Here is a 21,909-nt window from a genome sequence, read left to right on the forward strand (position 1 = left end):
TTTGAATAGCCTGCCCACTTTGTTAACATCACGCTATGTAAATTCAATATAGTTCACCCAATGTGAGTAATTATACTGTAATACAACATGACAACAGTTCAGACAAATCCTCACCAGAAAGTGTATTTTAGAACTGCCTGAAGAAGGTCCAGAGGGACCGAAACGTTGCATTATTAAAAGAAAATATACCGAGCAGATACACAGTGTGCGGTGTATTTTCATTCCTTTCAGAACTGGCTTATCTAAAGGTGTTTATAACCTTTTATTAAGAAGAGAAAGTTACTACATTCATACTCTTCAAACCATGATGCCGAGGGGCTTAAACCAGGCAGATGAAATTAGACACTTTCTGTAGAAACCTTTTTGGTTTGTTAGGAGTGAAGCTCTGCTTCTCCAACTGATATTTTATTTAAAAAGTAAAAAATATGGTTAAAAAATATACGTTTCTAAGCTTTAAAAGGTGGCCTCCTGCGTTGAATAAATCCAACCTTGTGCATATGTTGTTGTTGCATGTATATAATTTGGTGTGTATTATATTTTTTTTTGGGGTTTCCGTAGTTTCATTGTTTGTTATCTTGATTGTTCTTTATCAATTCTTGTCTCCATAGTATACTATCTTACATCCATATCTTTCAGTTTTTCAGTTTAGTTGCCAGAGTTTACCTTACAAAAGGGAAACAATACAACAAAAGGAAAAACATTGGAAATGTAAAAGCCCACAGACCTACTGTAGTAGATTGATTTGATGTATCTGTGAAATGATTATAGGTATACATGTATGTTTTAAAATGTTTTTAAAATGTTTTTAATTGGTGCACTAACATTTCTGAACAGATTACAGTATATTTATATCAATATGTCTGGGTCCCCACCTACTCACTCAGGGTTGACGTGTCACACCTGCAGTGACGGGAGGGGCACCAAAATGTGGTGTTTTGATTGGATAATGGGGGCACTCCCTTATTATAAAAGTACAAACTTTTGTGTATGTTCACATGACCTGATGAAGATCAAATAGATCGAAACGTTGTCAGAATTTCGACCATCATGTTCTGGTTTCTGTCGGTATGCAGGCCTCTCTACATCACTAACTCGTGGTGTAAAGTAATACTCATGACGACTCACACTGCCTACGTCACATATTTTACATTTGTTTTTTATTCCCCATAAATGAGTACAAAAAAAACCTCAACAAACTATTGCCACACTGTAGTGTATACTAAGTATTAAAACAATCTTTTTAAATAGGGGTGCACATCACGTCAAATTGAGGGACAATGACATGAACATGGTTGAGAACCACTTTTGGGCCATTCTGCATGGATTGTAATCCAACGAGAGATACACAGTAAACGGCCCTGCGTTTACTATGTATCTGCCATTCCTAAAGCCTAAACACCAAGACAAACCATTAACTCCATTGTTTATCTGGAAAGACTCTTCTAACACCCCCAGTTCCCAGAAGGTATTGTTTCCAACTTCAATGTCCCAGCTATGAGTCCCTGAGTTAAATCCCTCAGTACCCTGGACCAGGTGCAGGTGGTCCGGGTTGGTATACAGTACACCATCATCGTACAACACACTGGTCAGATCATCAGACAGGATGTATCCAGTATTGCCTGTGTTGGGATCCAGGATCACAGGAGTGTAGGAGACGATCTCCTTCATCTTGTCCCAGGTTCTGAAGGTCAGGTTGCCCAGGTGTTTGGCCATGTCAATCACTACTTTTGAAACTGGCTGTGGATCTGGCAGTGTGCGTTAGGATAAAGTTTGTGTTCAAAAGCTGGACAAGTGGACATAGGGGGGGGGGGGGGGGGGTAGCACCCATCAAAAATAAAAATAAAACTAATATAAGAAATGTAATACTTCAACGTGTAAAGAGTTTAAATTATAAAAGATGATGAAGGTCATGATGATGAAGAGCTGAAGAGCATGTCTCTCCTCATCTGTGTGTATTTCACACCTAGACAAACCCCCATCCAAGCCCATCAACAGTCATCAATCATCTCCCATCCAGTTTCTGGACTGTTTCAGCACTAAGCTATGGCCCATTTCATTAGAATGGAATTCAATTCATCTGATATCAAGTTTAGTTGCCAGAGTTTACCTTACAAAAGGGAAACAATACAACAAAAGGAAAAACATTGGAAATGTAAAAGCCCACAGACCTACTGTAGTAGATAGGACTTGTGAGATATTGATTTGATGTATCTGTGAAATGATTATAGGTATACATGTATGTTTTAAAATGTTTTTAATTGGTGCACTAACATTTCTGAACAGATTACAGTATATTTATATCAATATGTCTGGGTCCCCACCTACTCACTCAGGGTTGACGTGTCACACCTGCAGTGACGGGAGGGGCACCAAAATGTGGTGTTTTGATTGGATAATGGGGGCACTCCCTTATTATAAAAGTACAAACTTTTGTGTATGTTCACATGACCTGATGAAGATCAAATAGATCGAAACGTTGTCAGAATTTTCAATAAAGAACGTCTTTCTTGTACCTGCAGGTGTGCGGGCTCCATCCAATATCTACTGAAGTTTCTTCAGCCCAGCACCTAGCCTGTCGATGTGCGTATTAACAACATAAACTGGTGTGGTGAAGGAATAACTGGTTGTAGTGTTCATAACAGTACTTCTAAATGGTAATTCATGTGAATTGCTGACTGACATTATCATGAACACAGTATGCCAATAAAACACACACACAACACAAAGCACCTTTTATCTGAATGTTTATTACAAGACAAAAATACAACATAAGTCATAAGTAAATACAGTGAAACTAAGTCTAGCAGCAAAGGGTAGCTGTTGCTGTGGTCCATGATACCACCCCTGACATTATTACAGCCTAGCCACACTGCCTACGTGCAAAAACTGTGCATGGGAAAAAGTTAAAAATAAACTATCAACAGTATACAATATAAAACAGTGATATCCAATACTGACATGAAAAAAACAGCCTGCTGGATTTACACTTAAGAGACATTTCCAACACCCATAAAAAGACTGGGAGGACAATTCTCTTTCTTTTTCTTGTTTCTTATCTAAATGTCATTACATTACAGTCATGTTCCATAGTGACACACATCACATTCCCAGGCAACACCCTCAGAGGGAGATGGTGCATAGTAGAAATTAATGGAAATAGTTTATCAGTGAAAGTGTGTGTGAAGGTGTGTAGGTGTGTGTTAGTGCAGTCAGGATCGGAGAAGGACAGCTCTCCTCTGTTCCAGTCCAGCTGGACTCTGATCCTACAGGGTTTCTGCTCCACCGAGAGAGCAGTCGCCGACCCTGCTACATTTGCTGTGTGTGTGCCATTCCTAAAGCCTAAACACCAAAACAAACCATTAACTGCATTGTTTATCTGGAAAGACTCTTCTAACACCCCCAGTTCCCAGGAGTTATTGTATCCAACTTCAATGTCCCAGCTATGAGTCCCTGAGTTAAATCCCTCAGAACCCTGGACCATGTGCAGGGAGTCCGGGTTGGTATACAGCTCTTCACGTACATCAACATCGTACAACACACTGGTCAGATCATCAGACAGGATGAATCCAGTATACTGGATGTTGGGATCCAGGATCACAGGAGTGTAGGAGACGATCTCCTTCATCTTGACCCAGGTTCTGAAGGTCAGGTTGCCCAGGTGTTTGGCCATGTCCATCACTACTTTTGAAACTGGCTGTGGATCTGGCAGTGTGCGCTGGACCTTTTCCACTGTGGTTTTATAGTTATGCAGGAATGAGATGTCATCTGCCTCGACATCTCTGATGGTGTTGGATTGGATTTCTCTGCACAGACATTGAAATGTATAAACATTTTCAACTGCAAGTCACAGGCGGGTTTAGGGACATGGCCTAGAGTACTCTAGCACTCGTGCCAAGATGAAATGTGGCACGTTTGACTTGGCCGCTGTTCAACAGAAGAACCTCCAAATAGCACCTAGGGTTGTCTGCTTCCATAGAGAGAAATCTGGGTGGGTGGTGGGTGGAGAGTTTTGAGGAAGTTCCTCTCACAAAGTCTTCGACCATCATGTTCTGGTTTCTGTCGGTATGCAGGCCTCTCTACATCACTAACTCGTGGTGTAAAGTAATACTCATGACGACTACAGCTGGCAGATACTCAATTTCACTTGATGTAATGTATATCGCATATACAAATAAATGTGACTTGACGTGTGGCTTCATATGAAAGGCATCACTGCAGGAGAAGGAATAATCAGAGGTATACTGTATTGAACTGTATTTATGGTGTTTATTTAGCCCCTCCTATATACAGGCTTAATGTTTGTTTAGTCGCTAACACAAACATTAAATGCCATTAACAATAAAGAGAGTTTAATGTTTGTTTTGTCTGTGTTTGTTTTACATCACCATTACATCACCTAATCATAGCAACATGAGTTAGACTTTAATATATTAGCGCCCCTCACTTCACACGGTGTGATTTTTTATTTACAGATAAGAATTAGGTCTGCTAATATAGCAGTTGTTTCAGAGGCAGTACAGGTGTATCATGATCATACCTGTGTCTTGGAGTCTGGGCGTAGCCAGGGGATCGTCCCGTTCCGCCTCAGTTCGGCCATCTTGGCATTGAGTCTGTGGGCGAGGACAATGGTGAGGGGCATGCACTCCTCTGTCTCATCTGTAGCGTAGCCAAACATCAGGCCCTGTGGATGTGGAGAGGTAACAGCTCAGCATTGACAACATTATTACGTTCAGGACATTGCAGTGCTATTTGACACGGTTGGTGCCACTATCTAACACCAAAACAAACAACTGTGCTGTTTTTGCATTGTATGCATAATGCCCCCTAGGAGGGCCTGGTCGTTTACATATTTAGATCATTTTTCATTGTGATTTCCATGTTCAGAGATGAAAGTCTGCCTGTTGGACTGTAGCAACTCTTGATACGCCCTGTGGCGTTGTCCTGAATAACATCATCATAACAACGTGACTTGTCTGAAATAGGAGGGGAATTCAGGTGAAAAACTGTGTCTTAGGTCAGTGGTTCCCAAAGTGGGGTCCGGGGACCCCCAGGGGTACTTGAGGGAGTTCCAGGGGTACCCAGCTAAATGATAGTTTGGAACCAAATAGACCTCTCAGAGTTAAATTAACATTGATTTTACAATATACATTGTGGGTCCGACTCCCAGAGATAGAAATGGCATTAAATGGGGGTCCGTAGACTAATGCATGTCAAACTGGGGGTCCTTGAAATTAAACGGGTTGAGAATCATTGCTAGAGCCGTATAAATCTTGTCTTATGGGGGTCCTTGGCATATCTTTTCAAATGGGAGTCCGTGGGATAATTAGTCTCAATTTGGGGGTCCTTGACATGAAAAAGTTTGGGAACCCGTGTCTTAGGTTGTGTGACTACCTGGTCGCCTGCACCAATGTCATTCTTATCTCTGTCAACATGAACCCCCTGGGCTATATCAGGGGACTGCTGTTCCAGAGCCACCAGCACATTGCAGGTCTTATAATCAAATCCTGGAGAGAGAGAGAGAGAGAGAGATTTTTGCATAAAACAGAATGTTCACTCTGACACCCAGTGAATGCACACCTGGACAGTATGGTAAACTCAGTGAAAAATATACGGTATGTACAGCTTTTGTCCCCAAACGTCTCATATTTGCCATTGACAATGAAAGGAGAAATTAGGTCATATGTGCCTCAAATTCTTACGTAAATTTGTTTTTTTAACACAAACATTAAATGCCATTGACAATGAAGGGAAAATGTACGTTATATGTAGACGAGCAAATTTGCTAACCAATCACATACATTCAGTTGTTCATGAGATGATGTATGATGATGTATAATGATAAGAGCGCCACTCACTTCACACGGGTGTGATTTTTTAATCATTCACAAAGATTTGAGCATTCTGAAAATAAAGTCATTAATAACTAGCTTTCAGGGGCTGCATTTTCTATCGGGAGGGGATGTGTTGCCCTTGCCCTGAAGATAGTATGATGCTTTTGAATATTCATACATTGTAATATATTTGAATCTCTTACTCACATCTTTTGTGAAATACTGAAAGGTAACTGCTTCGTATCTTCATTCACAGAGTAAAATCCAATATGCTTTGAAACATTGCTTCTGGGGTGCTTTGATCACCAACAGCAAGACTTGGCTTGTTCATTTGGTAAGTCTTGGCAATATAACAGTGCTATTGATGTTGTTTTCATGTATGGTATCTGCATTGCCTGTCCTGCAGTACCTTGGCCAGTACAGTACTATGGCACACTGATAACAGGCTAATCACATACAGTATTGTATAGATAACAGCCAAGGTACATTTCCCCCCCAATGATGCTCGAAGGCAGTTGCTGCCTACTAGCCAAGCAATACGATTCCCTCCAAGGTCACAAAGGATGCAAAGAACCGTTAGGTTAGCCTTAGCTTAACCCATTTAGGCCTCTAAATGGTGACAATTTTCTGAAAAACCTCATGTTTCTGTATCAGTGGTGCTCAATATTTCATGTCAAGGACCCCAAACATCATATGTAATTGGTTGTTCCAGGAACGTCTCAGAAGCAAAGATTTGATACACTACAGTATGTCCTCTATATTGATACAGGGCACCTAAGTATTGCACACAACTATGGCACAAGGCTGTTGTAAGCCTTCATAATGATCCTGAGACGAATAACAGTGAAGTCCACACTAATTATCCAAAATGTATAAATTATGGATATGGGGTCAGGACAGCTAGGCCTTTTCGTGGAGGGGTATCTGCCTTAATTGCAACACAGCTCTGCTAAATAAAAATCGGTAGTGTATTTAATATAATGAACAATAAAATACATTATTGTAAATCAATCAATCAATTTACCCAAGACATGATATGTATTTGACAACCAACAGATATGTTGAGTACACCAAGGTTTTTTGTTTTGTATTGTATGTTGAGTATGGGTCCCCAGCATGTAGAAACTACCAACCAAGTAGATGCTAACTTGTATATGTTGAGCAAATGTCATAATTGGCATAATATGTGAAAATACTTCAACGTGTCACTCCTAATCTGGGTGTATTTCACACCTAGACAAGCCCATCAACAGTCATCAATCATCTCCCATCCAGTTTCTGGACGGTTTCAGCACTAAGCTATGGGCCATTTCATTAGAATGGAACTCAATTAATCTGAGACCAATTTGAATAGTCTGTCCACTTTGTTAACATCATGCTATGTAAATTTGGGTATAGTGTAAGTACAATGAAGTGATACAAAGTATCTCTCTGCAGCTATGCTCAATCAAGTGTCTGACAAGGACCTTTTCTTGGTTTTTCAAAGATACCCTTTTTAATATATGCTCTATTGCCCTACGCACCTGTCACTAGCCTTCTGAGGTGTGCGTCTGTCTTTTGCTTAAAAAAAAAGTGTAAGTGAAGTGTAAATATTATTATGACAATATAATTTCATTAATTATTGAGCTGATATACAATTATACATATGGATTACCCTTTCACTCGTCAGATTTTTATCACATATTTTACATTTGTTTTTTATTCCCCATAAATGAGTACAAAAAAAACCTCAACAAACTATTGCCACACTGTAGTGTATACTAAGTATTAAAACAATCTTTTTAAATGGGGGTGCACATCACGTCAAATTGAGGGACAATGACATGAACATGGTTGAGAACCACTTTTGGGCCATTCTGCATGTTATGTCGTTTTTTCTTATTTAGTTTCTCGAGCTATGATTGAAAATTAAATCACTAATATGGAAATACAATAGCTTCAAATTCCTTCAGAACAGAAACTGGTGTGGTGAAGGAATAACCTGGTTGTAGTGTTCATAACAGTACTTCTAAATGGTAATTCATGTGAATTGCTGACTGACATTATCATGAACACAGTATGCCAATAAAACACACACACAAATCACCTTTTATCTGAATGTTTATTACAAGACAAAAATACAACATAAGTCAAAAGTAAATACAGTGAAACTAAGTCTAGCAGCAAAGGGTAGCTGTTGCTGTGGTCCATGATACCACCCCTGACATTATTACAGCCTAGCCACACTGCCTATGTGCAAAAACTGTGCATGGGAAAAAAGTTAAAAATAAACTATCAACAGTATACAATATAAAACAGTGATATCCAATACTGACATGAAAAAAAACAGCATGCTGGATTTACACTTAAGAGACATTTCCAACACCCATAAAAAGACTGGGAGGACAACTTCTCTTTCTTTTTCTTGCTCCTATATATAAATGTCATGTTCCATAGTGACACACACCTTCCCAGGCAACACCCTCAGAGGGAGATGGTGACTAGTAGAAATGAATGGAAATAGTTTATCAGTGAAAGTGTGTGTGAAGGTGAGTAGGTGTGTGTTAGTGTCAGGATCGGAGAAGGACAGCTCTCCTCTGTTCCAGTCCAGCTGGACTCTGATCCTCGAGGGATTGTAATCCAACGAGAGATACACAGTAAACGGCCCTGCGTTTACTATGTATCTGCCATTCCTAAAGCCTAAACACCAAGACAAACCATTAACTCCATTGTTTATCTGGAAAGACTCTTCTAACACCCCCAGTTCCCAGAAGGTATTGTTTCCAACTTCAATGTCCCAGCTATGAGTCCCTGAGTTAAATCCCTGAGTACCCTGGACCAGGTGCAGGTGGTCCGGGTTGGTATACAGTACACCATCATCGTACAACACACTGGTCAGATCATCAGACAGGATGTATCCAGTATTGCCTGTGTTGGGATCCAGGATCACAGGAGTGTAGGAGACGATCTCCTTCATCTTGTCCCAGGTTCTGAAGGTCAGGTTGCCCAGGTGTTTGGCCATGTCAATCACTACTTTTGAAACTGGCTGTGGATCTGGCAGTGTGCGCTGGACCTTTTCCACTGTGGTTTTATAGTTCTGCAGGAATGAGATGTCATCTGCCTCGACATCTCTGATGGTGTTGGAAAGAGTCACCATTTCTCTGCACAGACTCTCAATCTTTTCCATCAACATCTGACTTTTCTGTTTCTCTTCCTCCCTCACCTCAGTGATTCTGGCCTTCTCTTCCTGACGTAGGTAATCCTGAATCTTCTTGAAATGTTTCTTAATCTGTATCTCAGTGTGTTGGGCCTGCGACTTAATTAATTCTGCTGTTTGGTGATATCCTGCTTTAATCTCTTTAAGGTCCTCTAGTTTCTCCTCTAAGGCCTCCAGTGATTCCTGGAGGTCCTCTTTGAGTTGTTTTGCAGATTCGTAAATGGGTCTGAACTTATGTCCTGCATGTTTTTCAGAAACTTGGCACACTAGGCATGCCAAATGTTCATCATCCAGACAGAACAGCCTGAGTTTCTCATCATGTAGAGGGCAGAGAACCTCAGAACTACATCTGTGACTTCTCTCCTCTAAGACGTTCTCACACAGGTTCTTCAACGCCAAGTTGATAGGAGGTTGATCTAGAGAGGAGTTTGTTTTGCAAACAGGACATGCCTTGTTCTGTGATGGTTTTCCTCTCCACCATTGCTGCATACAGGACTTGCAGAAGCTGTGGCTACAAGACAGGATAACAGGGTGTTTAAAGATGTCACGGCACACAGGACAGGTGAATTCCTCTTCCTGCCGAGTCAAATAGGAATCCATTTTCCTTTTTTTCCCTTTTGGAATATCCCCTGCGGTTGACATGGCTGTAAGTCACCAGTGTTGCGTTGCGTTCTGTAGGGGAAACAATAATGTTAGCATTATGAGTAGCAGTGGTGCTAGTAGTAATAGTTGTTTAATTACTATTATTCATTATTATTAATCAAGTTTAATAATGTTAAACTTTCACGGAAATTAAGTTGGTTGATACTTTGTTTAAACTAAGTTGCACTTTGGATACATAGTTTACAAGCACCAGAATTTGAGCCGGATACCCCCACATAGCCCTTCAAAAAATCACTGCAAGTCAAATTAATGAGACAAGAATTGTGAAATCATAAACATACCTGATAACTTCACCAAGTCCAGAAGAGAGAAGTTCAGCTCTTAACAACAACACACATTAAAGTGAAGTGACACCAAAGAAAACAGATCCCTGCTAAATACTCACAGGAGCGGTCTGATGATCCAATCAGAGTGGAGGGTGGGACACACCAACAATAGACAGAAACTGTACTGGAGAACTGTTGGTTAATAGCCCCTGCCCCCACTTAACCCTTGACACCACTGCATAGTCAAACAATTCTCAAAATTGTTAATTTGTGATTTGAGTTATAAACACATAGTTTATCAATCATTCCAGTAAGCCAGCTAAAGTCTGTATTTACTATTTACCCATTATCTTTCTATTGTATTTCTAGTATTCCTCATAGGGAATTCTGGACTATTCTGGAAAACTGACCAAACTGTGGCTAATATGTTGTAAAAAACGAATGTCTCCCTATGCCAGAAATATTTGCAATACAATGCAGACTAGAGCTTAAAGGACCAATTCACCACTTTTCAACCTATCTTCATATACTAGTCCTCACTAATAATCATGATAAAATGGCTACCATTTTTTTCTACTCAGTCTGTGTCTCATAGGAGGACTGTGGGCAGTTTAGAAACCCGTCCACCAGTGACATCATCGATGGGGAATCCAAGCTATTAGAAACTGCAGGCTTTCTAGTCCTGAAAAGTTGCAATGCGAAAATGGAAGCCATCGTTCTCACCATGATAAAAATCTAAACATTTTTGTAAAAAAATATTGTTTAAAAAAAATCTGCCTAATGATGATGTCACTGGTGGACGGGTTTCTGAACTGCCCACAGCCCTCCTATGAGACACAGACTGAGTAGAAAGAAATGGTGCAATTTTATCATGATTATTAGTGAGGACCAATTATATGAAGATGGGTTGAAAAGTGGTCCTTTAATAGCTGAGACGAATAACAGTGAAGTCCACACTAATTATCCAAAATGTATAAATTATGGATATGGGGTCAGGACAGCTAGGCCTTTTCGTGGAGGGGTATCTGCCTTAATTGCAACACAGCTCTGCTAAATAAAAATCGGTAGTGTATTTAATATAATGAACAATAAAATACATTATTGTAAATCAATCAATCAATTTACCCAAGACATGATATGTATTTGACAACCAACACAATGAACAATGAATATTTTTGTATCACACAATTGTTTTTTCAATTCAATTTAAGCTTTATAATCTACTTGCCAGCCCATAGAGCCCCATTGTGAACTCGGATATGTTGAGTACACCAAGGTTTTTTGTTTTGTATTGTATGTTGAGTATGGGTCCCCAGCATGTAGAAACTACCAACCAAGTAGATGCTAACTTGTATATGTTGAGCAAATGTCATAATTGGCATAATATGTGAAAATACTTCAACGTGTCACTCCTAATCTGGGTGTATTTCACACCTAGACAAGCCCATCAACAGTCATCAATCATCTCCCATCCAGTTTCTGGACGGTTTCAGCACTAAGCTATGGGCCATTTCATTAGAATGGAACTCAATTCATCTGAGACCAATTTGAATAGTCTGTCCACTTTGTTAACATCATGCTATGTAAATTTGGGTATAGTGTAAGTGAAGTGATACAAAGTATCTCTCTGCAGCTATGCTCAATCAAGTGTCTGACAAGGACCTTTTCTTTGTTTTTCAAAGATACCCTTTTTAATATATATGCTCTATTGCCCTACGCACCTGTCACTAGCCTTCTGAGGTGTGCGTCTGTCTTTTGCTAAAAAAGAAAGTGTAAGTGAAGTGTAAATATTATTATGACAATATAATTTCATTAATTATTGAGCTGATATACAATTATACATATGGATTACCCTTTCACTCGTCAGATTTTTATCACATATTTTACATTTGTTTTTTATTCCCCATAAATGAGTACAAAAAAAACCTCAACAAACTATTGCCACACTGTAGTGTATACTAAGTATTAAAACAATCTTTTTAAATGGGGGTGCACATCACGTCAAATTGAGGGACAATGACATGAACATGGTTGAGAACCACTTTTGGGCCATTTTGCATGTTATGTCGTTTTTTCTTATTTAGTTTCTCGAGCTATGATTGAAAATTAAATCACTAATATGGAAATACAATAGCTTCAAATTCCTTCAGAACAGAAACTGGTGTGGTGAAGGAATAACCTGGTTGTAGTGTTCATAACAGTACTTCTAAATGGTAATTCATGTGAATTGCTGACTGACATTATCATGAACACAGTATGCCAATAAAACACACACACAAATCACCTTTTATCTGAATGTTTATTACAAGACAAAAATACAACATAAGTCAAAAGTAAATACAGTGAAACTAAGTCTAGCAGCAAAGGGTAGCTGTTGCTGTGGTCCATGATACCACCCCTGACATTATTACAGCCTAGCCACACTGCCTATGTGCAAAAACTGTGCATGGGAAAAAAGTTAAAAATAAACTATCAACAGTATACAATATAAAACAGTGATATCCAATACTGACATGAAAAAAAACAGCATGCTGGATTTACACTTAAGAGACATTTCCAACACCCATAAAAAGACTGGGAGGACAACTTCTCTTTCTTTTTCTTGCTCCTATATATAAATGTCATGTTCCATAGTGACACACACCTTCCCAGGCAACACCCTCAGAGGGAGATGGTGACTAGTAGAAATGAATGGAAATAGTTTATCAGTGAAAGTGTGTGTGAAGGTGAGTAGGTGTGTGTTAGTGTCAGGATCGGAGAAGGACAGCTCTCCTCTGTTCCAGTCCAGCTGGACTCTGATCCTCGAGGGATTGTAATCCAACGAGAGATACACAGTAAACGGCCCTGCGTTTACTATGTATCTGCCATTCCTAAAGCCTAAACACCAAGACAAACCATTAACTCCATTGTTTATCTGGAAAGACTCTTCTAACACCCCCAGTTCCCAGAAGGTATTGTTTCCAACTTCAATGTCCCAGCTATGAGTCCCTGAGTTAAATCCCTCAGTACCCTGGACCAGGTGCAGGTGGTCCGGGTTGGTATACAGTACACCATCATCGTACAACACACTGGTCAGATCATCAGACAGGATGTATCCAGTATTGCCTGTGTTGGGATCCAGGATCACAGGAGTGTAGGAGACGATCTCCTTCATCTTGTCCCAGGTTCTGAAGGTCAGGTTGCCCAGGTGTTTGGCCATGTCAATCACTACTTTTGAAACTGGCTGTGGATCTGGCAGTGTGCGCTGGACCTTTTCCACTGTGGTTTTATAGTTCTGCAGGAATGAGATGTCATCTGCCTCGACATCTCTGATGGTGTTGGAAAGAGTCACCATTTCTCTGCACAGACTCTCAATCTTTTCCATCAACATCTGACTTTTCTGTTTCTCTTCCTCCCTCACCTCAGTGATTCTGGCCTTCTCTTCCTGACGTAGGTAATCCTGAATCTTCTTGAAATGTTTCTTAATCTGTATCTCAGTGTGTTGGGCCTGCGACTTAATTAATTCTGCTGTTTGGTGATATCCTGCTTTAATCTCTTTAAGGTCCTCTAGTTTCTCCTCTAAGGCCTCCAGTGATTCCTGGAGGTCCTCTTTGAGTTGTTTTGCAGATTCGTAAATGGGTCTGAACTTATGTCCTGCATGTTTTTCAGAAACTTGGCACACTAGGCATGCCAAATGTTCATCATCCAGACAGAACAGCCTGAGTTTCTCATCATGTAGAGGGCAGAGAACCTCAGAACTACATCTGTGACTTCTCTCCTCTAAGACGTTCTCACACAGGTTCTTCAACGCCAAGTTGATAGGAGGTTGATCTAGAGAGGAGTTTGTTTTGCAAACAGGACATGCCTTGTTCTGTGATGGTTTTCCTCTCCACCATTGCTGCATACAGGACTTGCAGAAGCTGTGGCTACAAGACAGGATAACAGGGTGTTTAAAGATGTCACGGCACACAGGACAGGTGAATTCCTCTTCCTGCCGAGTCAAATAGGAATCCATTTTCCTTTTTTTTCTCCTTTGGAATATCCCCTGCGGTTGACATGGCTGTAAGTCACCAGTGTTGCGTTGCGTTCTGTAGGGGAAACAATAATGTTAGCATTATGAGTAGCAGTGGTGCTAGTAGTAATAGTTGTTTAATTACTATTATTCATTATTATTAATCAAGTTTAATAATGTTAAACTTTCACGGAAATTAAGTTGGTTGATACTTTGTTTAAACTAAGTTGCACTTTGGATACATAGTTTACAAGCACCAGAATTTGAGCCGGATACCCCCACATAGCCCTTCAAAAAATCACTGCAAGTCAAATTAATGAGACAAGAATTGTGAAATCATAAACATACCTGATAACTTCACCAAGTCCAGAAGAGAGAAGTTCAGCTCTTAACAACAACACACATTAAAGTGAAGTGACACAAAAGAAAACAGATCCCTGCTAAATACTCACAGGAGCGGTCTGATGATCCAATCAGAGTGGAGGGTGGGACACACCAACAATAGACAGAAACTGTACTGGAGAACTGTTGGTTAATAGCCCCTGCCCCCACTTAACCCTTGACACCACTGCATAGTCAAACAATTCTCAAAATTGTTAATTTGAGATTTGAGTTATAAACACATAGTTTATCAATCATTCCAGTAAGCCAGCTAAAGTCTGTATTTACTATTTACCCATTATCTTTCTATTGTATTTCTAGTATTCCTCATAGGGAATTCTGGACTATTCTGGAAAACTGACCAAACTGTGGCTAATATGTTGTAAAAAACGAATGTCTCCCTATGCCAGAAATATTTGCAATACAATGCAGACTAGAGCTTAAAGGACCAATTCACCACGTTTCAACCTATCTTCATATACTAGTCCTCACTAATAATCATGATAAAATGGCTACCATTTTTTTCTACTCAGTCTGTGTATCATAGGAGGATTGTGGGCAGTTTAGAAACCCGTCCACCAGTGACATCATCGATGGGGAATCCAAGCTATTAGAAACTGCATGCAGGCTTTCTAGTCCTGAAAAGTTGCAATGCGAAAATGGAAGCCATCGTTCTCACCATAATAAAAATCTAAACATTTTTGTAAAAAAATATTGTTTAAAAAAAATCTGCCTAATGATGATGTCACTGGTGGACGGGTTTCTGAACTGCCCACAGCCCTCCTATGAGACACAGACTGAGTAGAAAGAAATGGTGCAATTTTATCATGATTATTAGTGAGGACCAATTATATGAAGATGGGTTGAAAAGTGGTCCTTTAATAGCTGAGACGAATAACAGTGAAGTCCACACTAATTATCCAAAATGTATAAATTATGGATATGGGGTCAGGACAGCTAGGCCTTTTCGTGGAGGGGTATCTGCCTTAATTGCAACACAGCTCTGCTAAATAAAAATCGGTAGTGTATTTAATATAATGAACAATAAAATACATTATTGTAAATCAATCAATCAATTTACCCAAGACATGATATGTATTTGACAACCAACAGATATGTTGAGTACACCAAGGTTTTTTGTTTTGTATTGTATGTTGAGTATGGGTCCCCAGCATGTAGAAACTACCAACCAAGTAGATGCTAACTTGTATATGTTGAGCAAATGTCATAATTGGCATAATATGTGACCATACCATTAACAACCTAGGCAAACATTCAAAATGTCATCATGCTTTATGTAGCATGTGATGTGTCAAACTATGGGGATGGACATAGCCAGATAGCACCAAAATAAAACGAATATAAGAAATGTACGTAGGCTAGAAGGAAATACTTCAACGTGTCACTCCTAATCTGGGTGTATTTCACACCTAGACAAACCCATCAACAGTCATCAATCATCTCCCATCCAGTTTCTGGACGGTTTCAGCACTAAGCTATGGGCCATTTCATTAGCATAGAATTCAATTAATCTGATACCAATTTGAATAGTCTGTCCACTTTGTTAACACCATGCTATGTAAATGTGGGTATAGTGTAAATGTGGGTATAGTGTAAGTACAATGAAGTGATACAAAGTATCTCTCTGCAGCTATGCTCAATCAAGTCCCTATAGAAACCTAATTTGCACATGATTGAACAGAAAAGGGTGTGGTGAAGGACTTCACTTGTATGTGACACCACTGCATCTTATTACTTGCGCAAGCAGAGCGTGCAAGTATTGTGGTCGTGCTGGTACGAATGCATGTGTATGCTTGGTAGGTATTGATGGTGACATAATTAAGATATAGATAGAAGATTTTACCATACTTCAAAATTACGTCACCATTGACAGCCGACTTTAGTATATACTTGCGCAAGCAGAGCGTGCAAGTAATGTTATTAGTCAGGTGCTACAATGCGTATGTCCCTTAGCAGCATATGATATGACGTCATATGCTGGCACATACGGAAGCAGACCGCGCAGGTATGTTTTCCTTCATGCTACGAAGCGTATGTCCCATGACGTGATGAAGATATGTACCAATGTCCCTTAGCAGCATAATGATATGATGTCATATGCTGGCACGGGACATACGGAAGTAGACCGTGCAGGTATGTTTTTTTGTTTTGAGTAAAATACCACTTGAAATTCAAGAAAATAAAAAACATAAGAGAAACAGACGACTTTGAAATATCCGAACAAAAGAAACGGATGAAAGACGAAAGGAACGGTTGGTTATGCGTAACAAAAATCTCAAGAATATGGGAATACAAAAACTAGAGGAGATCAACGGAAATGAAACTCATAAACTAGAACTGTGTGATCGAAAAATGGATACAAAGAAATACAAAGAAAAACCAAAACCATAAATGACCCAGCGAAAACGGGACCTTGGGGGGGGGTGCCCCCACGACGACTATAAGAACATTTCGTCCCTGATCTACACTACAGTATATCATGTCTGAAAGTGTTGCCCCATTCCTTTTTCCAAAAGCCATTCCATGTGGCGGGAGACCTTTTTTACCTGGGGTCCGCCGATGACAAAGCGCCCGCTGGGCTGCAGGTGGTAGACGGTGTTCTCGTCCAGGTACTTGGGCGGAACCACGGCCATAATGACTTTCTCCTTCAGCACCCGCTTCTGCTCGTCCAGACTTATGTAGTCGTCATGCTGCGTTGAGACCACCACGGTGTGTACCCTCTTGGGGATCACGGCGCCATCTTCCTGGGTATAATGAACTGTCACCTAACGGAGAATGAGAGGAAAGTAAATGAATAAATAAGAGCAGTGTGAGCTGGACAGAGAAACGGAGGTGGTTAGACATGAAGCCAGAAAGACCTTTTTTTTTAAGTGAGCTAAAAGTGAGTACTAGTACTACAGTAGGTACTTAATTTTCCTTTTTGTTATTTTGTTTTTAAGCGTTTTTACTAGTGCCAGCAGACCTGTTCCGTACGTACGGTTTAAAAAGTAGGCCTACATCCAGGCTGGCGGGCCATTTATAATGTCAACTCCTGCTGGGTCCTCATGCTTGAGCAGAAGAAGTTTGCTTGGAACCTCGATTGAGGAGATACAAAAAAAAGAGTCCTACTGTAGGTACCACTTTTTGCCCATTGGAAAATGGGTATACCATTCCAGTGGAAAATTAAGTGCCATTAGGTTAAGGACCCTGTTGTGTTTAGACATTGAAATGTATAAACATTTTCAACTGCAAGTCACAGGCGGGTTTAGGGACATGGCCTAGAGTACTCTAGCACTCGTGCCAAGATGAAATGTGGCACGTTTGACTTGGCCGCTGTTCAACAGAAGAACCTCCAAATAGCACCTAGGGTTGTCTGCTTCCATAGAGAGAAATCTGGGTGGGTGGTGGGTGGAGAGTTTTGAGGAAGTTCCTCTCACAAAGTCTTCGACCATCATGTTCTGGTTTCTGTCGGTATGCAGGCCTCTCTACATCACTAACTCGTGGTGTAAAGTAATACTCATGACGACTACAGCTGGCAGATACTCAATTTCACTTGATGTAATGTATATCGCATATACAAATAAATGTGACTTGACGTGTGGCTTCATATGAAAGGCATCACTGCAGGAGAAGGAATAATCAGAGGTATACTGTATTGAACTGTATTTATGGTGTTTATTTAGCCCCTCCTATATACAGGCTTAATGTTTGTTTAGTCGCTAACACAAACATTAAATGCCATTAACAATAAAGAGAGTTTAATGTTTGTTTTGTCTGTGTTTGTTTTACATCACCATTACATCACCTAATCATAGCAACATGAGTTAGACTTTAATATATTAGCGCCCCTCACTTCACACGGTGTGATTTTTTATTTACAGATAAGAATTAGGTCTGCTAATATAGCAGTTGTTTCAGAGGCAGTACAGGTGTATCATGATCATACCTGTGTCTTGGAGTCTGGGCGTAGCCAGGGGATCGTCCCGTTCCGCCTCAGTTCGGCCATCTTGGCATTGAGTCTGTGGGCGAGGACAATGGTGAGGGGCATGCACTCCTCTGTCTCATCTGTAGCGTAGCCAAACATCAGGCCCTGTGGATGTGGAGAGGTAACAGCTCAGCATTGACAACATTATTACGTTCAGGACATTGCAGTGCTATTTGACACGGTTGGTGCCACTATCTAACACCAAAACAAACAACTGTGCTGTTTTTGCATTGTATGCATTATGCCCCCTAGGAGGGCCTGGTCGTTTACATATTTAGATCATTTTTCATTGTGATTTCCATGTTCAGAGATGAAAGTCAGCCTGTTGGACTGTAGCAACTCTTGATACGCCCTGTGGCGTTGTCCTGAATAACATCATCATAACAACGTGACTTGTCTGAAATAGGAGGGGAATTCAGGTGAAAAACTGTGTCTTAGGTCAGTGGTTCCCAAAGTGGGGTCCGGGGACCCCCAGGGGTACTTGAGGGAGTTCCAGGGGTACCCAGCTAAATGATAGTTTGGAACCAAATAGACCTCTCAGAGTTAAATTAACATTGATTTTACAATATACATTGTGGGTCCGACTCCCAGAGATAGAAATGGCATTAAATGGGGGTCCGTAGACTAATGCATGTCAAACTGGGGGTCCTTGAAATTAAACGGGTTGAGAATCATTGCTAGAGCCGTATAAATCTTGTCTTATGGGGGTCCTTGGCATATCTTTTCAAATGGGAGTCCGTGGGATAATTAGTCTCAATTTGGGGGTCCTTGACATGAAAAAGTTTGGGAACCCGTGTCTTAGGTTGTGTGACTACCTGGTCGCCTGCACCAATGTCATTCTCATCTCTGTCAACATGAACCCCCTGGGCTATATCAGGGGACTGCTGTTCCAGAGCCACCAGCACATTGCAGGTCTTATAATCAAATCCTGGAGAGAGAGAGAGAGAGAGAGAGAGATTTTTGCATAAAACAGAATGTTCACTCTGACACCCAGTGAATGCACACCTGGACAGTATGGTAAACTCAGTGAAAAATATATATACGGTATGTACAGTTTTTGTCCCCAAACGTCTCATATTTGCCATTGACAATGAAAGGAGAAATTAGGTCATATGTGCCTCAAAATCTTACGTAAATTTGTTTTTTTAACACAAACATTAAATGCCATTGACAATGAAGGGAAAATGTACGTCATATGTAGACGAGCAAATTTGCTAACCAATCACATACATTCAGTTGTTCATGAGATGATGTATGATGATGTATAATGATAAGAGCGCCACTCACTTCACACGGGTGTGATTTTTTAATCATTCACAAAGATTTGAGCATTCTGAAAATAAAGTCATTAATAACTAGCTTTCAGGGGCTGCATTTTCTATCGGGAGGGGATGTGTTGCCCTTGCCCTGAAGATAGTATGATGCTTTTGAATATTCATACATTGTAATATATTTGAATCTCTTACTCACATCTTTTGTGAAATACTGAAAGGTAACTGCTTCGTATCTTCATTCACAGAGTAAAATCCAATATGCTTTGAAACATTGCTTCTGGGGTGCTTTGATCACCAACAGCAAGACTTGGCTTGTTCATTTGGTAAGTCTTGGCAATATAACAGTGCTATTGATGTTGTTTTCATGTATGGTATCTGCATTGCCTGTCCTGCAGTACCTTGGCCAGTACAGTACTATGGCACACTGATAACAGGCTAATCACATACAGTATTGTATAGATAACAGCCAAGGTACATTTCCCCCCCAATGATGCTCGAAGGCAGTTGCTGCCTACTAGCCAAGCAATACGATTCCCTCCAAGGTCACAAAGGATGCAAAGAACCGTTAGGTTAGCCTTAGCTTAACCCATTTAGGCCTCTAAATGGTGACAATTTTCTGAAAAACCTCATGTTTCTGTATCAGTGGTGCTCAATATTTCATGTCAAGGACCCCAAACATCATATGTAATTGGTTGTTCCAGGAACGTCTCAGAAGCAAAGATTTGATACACTACAGTATGTCCTCTATATTGATACAGGGCACCTAAGTATTGCACACAACTATGGCACAAGGCTGTTGTAAGCCTTCATAATGATCCTGAGACGAATAACAGTGAAGTCCACACTAATTATCCAAAATGTATAAATTATGGATATGGGGTCAGGACAGCTAGGCCTTTTCGTGGAGGGGTATCTGCCTTAATTGCAACACAGCTCTGCTAAATAAAAATCGGTAGTGTATTTAATATAATGAACAATAAAATACATTATTGTAAATCAATCAATCAATTTACCCAAGACATGATATGTATTTGACAACCAACAGATATGTTGAGTACACCAAGGTTTTTTGTTTTGTATTGTATGTTGAGTATGGGTCCCCAGCATGTAGAAACTACCAACCAAGTAGATGCTAACTTGTATATGTTGAGCAAATGTCATAATTGGCATAATATGTGACCATACCATTAACAACCTAGGCAAACATTCAAAATGTCATCATGCTTTATGTAGCATGTGATGTGTCAAACTATGGGGATGGACATAGCCAGATAGCACCAAAATAAAACGAATATAAGAAATGTACGTAGGCTAGAAGGAAATACTTCAACGTGTCACTCCTAATCTGGGTGTATTTCACACCTAGACAAACCCATCAACAGTCATTGTTCAGATATCACTTGATCTAGACGTTTGACCAAGTGATTTCCCTCTGAAAAGGCTCGCTGTAACTCGACAATACTGCTCAATTACTCCACTCCAACTTATATGCAATAACACACAAACCACAACAAAAATGTATTTTGTAGTTTTATATAAAAATAGGAAAAACACACTCATACACTTACACACATACACTACTCTAAACTGTGATAACAAGATAATGTAGGCCAGCCCGCACGATGCGTGAACTAGCTAGAATATGGTTTGATTGTTAGCATCTTCGTTGAAGCACACTGTAGCAAAGCAGCAGGTAATTTTACTGTAACAAACAAAGAAACAGACAAAACACACCATCAACAGCAGAACATACAAGCGACTAAAATAATCTATATATAATGAGTATAATAAAGAAGTTTTACATCATAATAACAACATTTACAGGCACATTCGTATACGTACCGACAGACCGTCGAGGTTCACAGCGACTCAAATAAAATAGAACCACGAACGGGTCTTCACGCATGCGCACATCTACCCTGTACCGAGTTGAAAACAGATTCCTCCTTCATAAATATGATGCACCTTCTCGCCGCTAGAGAGCATCAAGGTTCCACCCACAGTCAACTTGTATTATTTCCAATGGAAAACCGCACACCTCCCACTTGATCTACGAGTGACACGAACGAAGTAGGTCACACACCCCTACTTCCGATATTTACTTAAATTGGCACACGTAAAAAATAAACAAGCCTTAAACAGTTCACCAATGGAAAAAAGAGAAAATAGATAAAGAAACAAAGTTTTACCCGACATGCAAAATCAGTAAATGTAAAACTAACTAAAGGAGGTCAGTACGACGACCTAACTCCTTAACTGAGAGCAGATTTACCCACTCTCAGCCACCTCACAGAGAAACACCCACTTACTAAATGGAAACAC

At 40.1% G+C, this 21,909-nt stretch overlaps 1 protein-coding gene across 1 annotated transcript in view; it reads right to left on the bottom strand.

The window, feature by feature from the left end:
• Positions 1 to 21,493, bottom strand: part of LOC306915090 (S-adenosylmethionine synthase-like) — a gene marked incomplete at its 5' end in the record, with an annotated part of 59,304 nt that extends 37,811 nt beyond the window's left edge. The window contains 7 exons of the mRNA XM_079492335.1: positions 4,538 to 4,681; positions 5,392 to 5,504; positions 8,529 to 8,643; positions 16,896 to 17,114; positions 18,275 to 18,418; positions 19,129 to 19,241; positions 21,430 to 21,493. Coding sequence (XP_079348461.1) covers positions 4,538 to 4,681; positions 5,392 to 5,504; positions 8,529 to 8,643; positions 16,896 to 17,114; positions 18,275 to 18,418; positions 19,129 to 19,241; positions 21,430 to 21,493 — 912 coding nt within the window. The remainder of the gene's footprint in view (positions 1 to 4,537; positions 4,682 to 5,391; positions 5,505 to 8,528; positions 8,644 to 16,895; positions 17,115 to 18,274; positions 18,419 to 19,128; positions 19,242 to 21,429) is intronic.
• Between the last annotated feature and the right edge of the window lie 416 nt (positions 21,494 to 21,909).

The sequence above is a fragment of the Electrona antarctica genome (assembly GCF_951216825.1).
Source record: "Electrona antarctica genome assembly, chromosome: 22".
Classification (NCBI taxonomy): domain Eukaryota; kingdom Metazoa; phylum Chordata; class Actinopteri; order Myctophiformes; family Myctophidae; genus Electrona; species Electrona antarctica.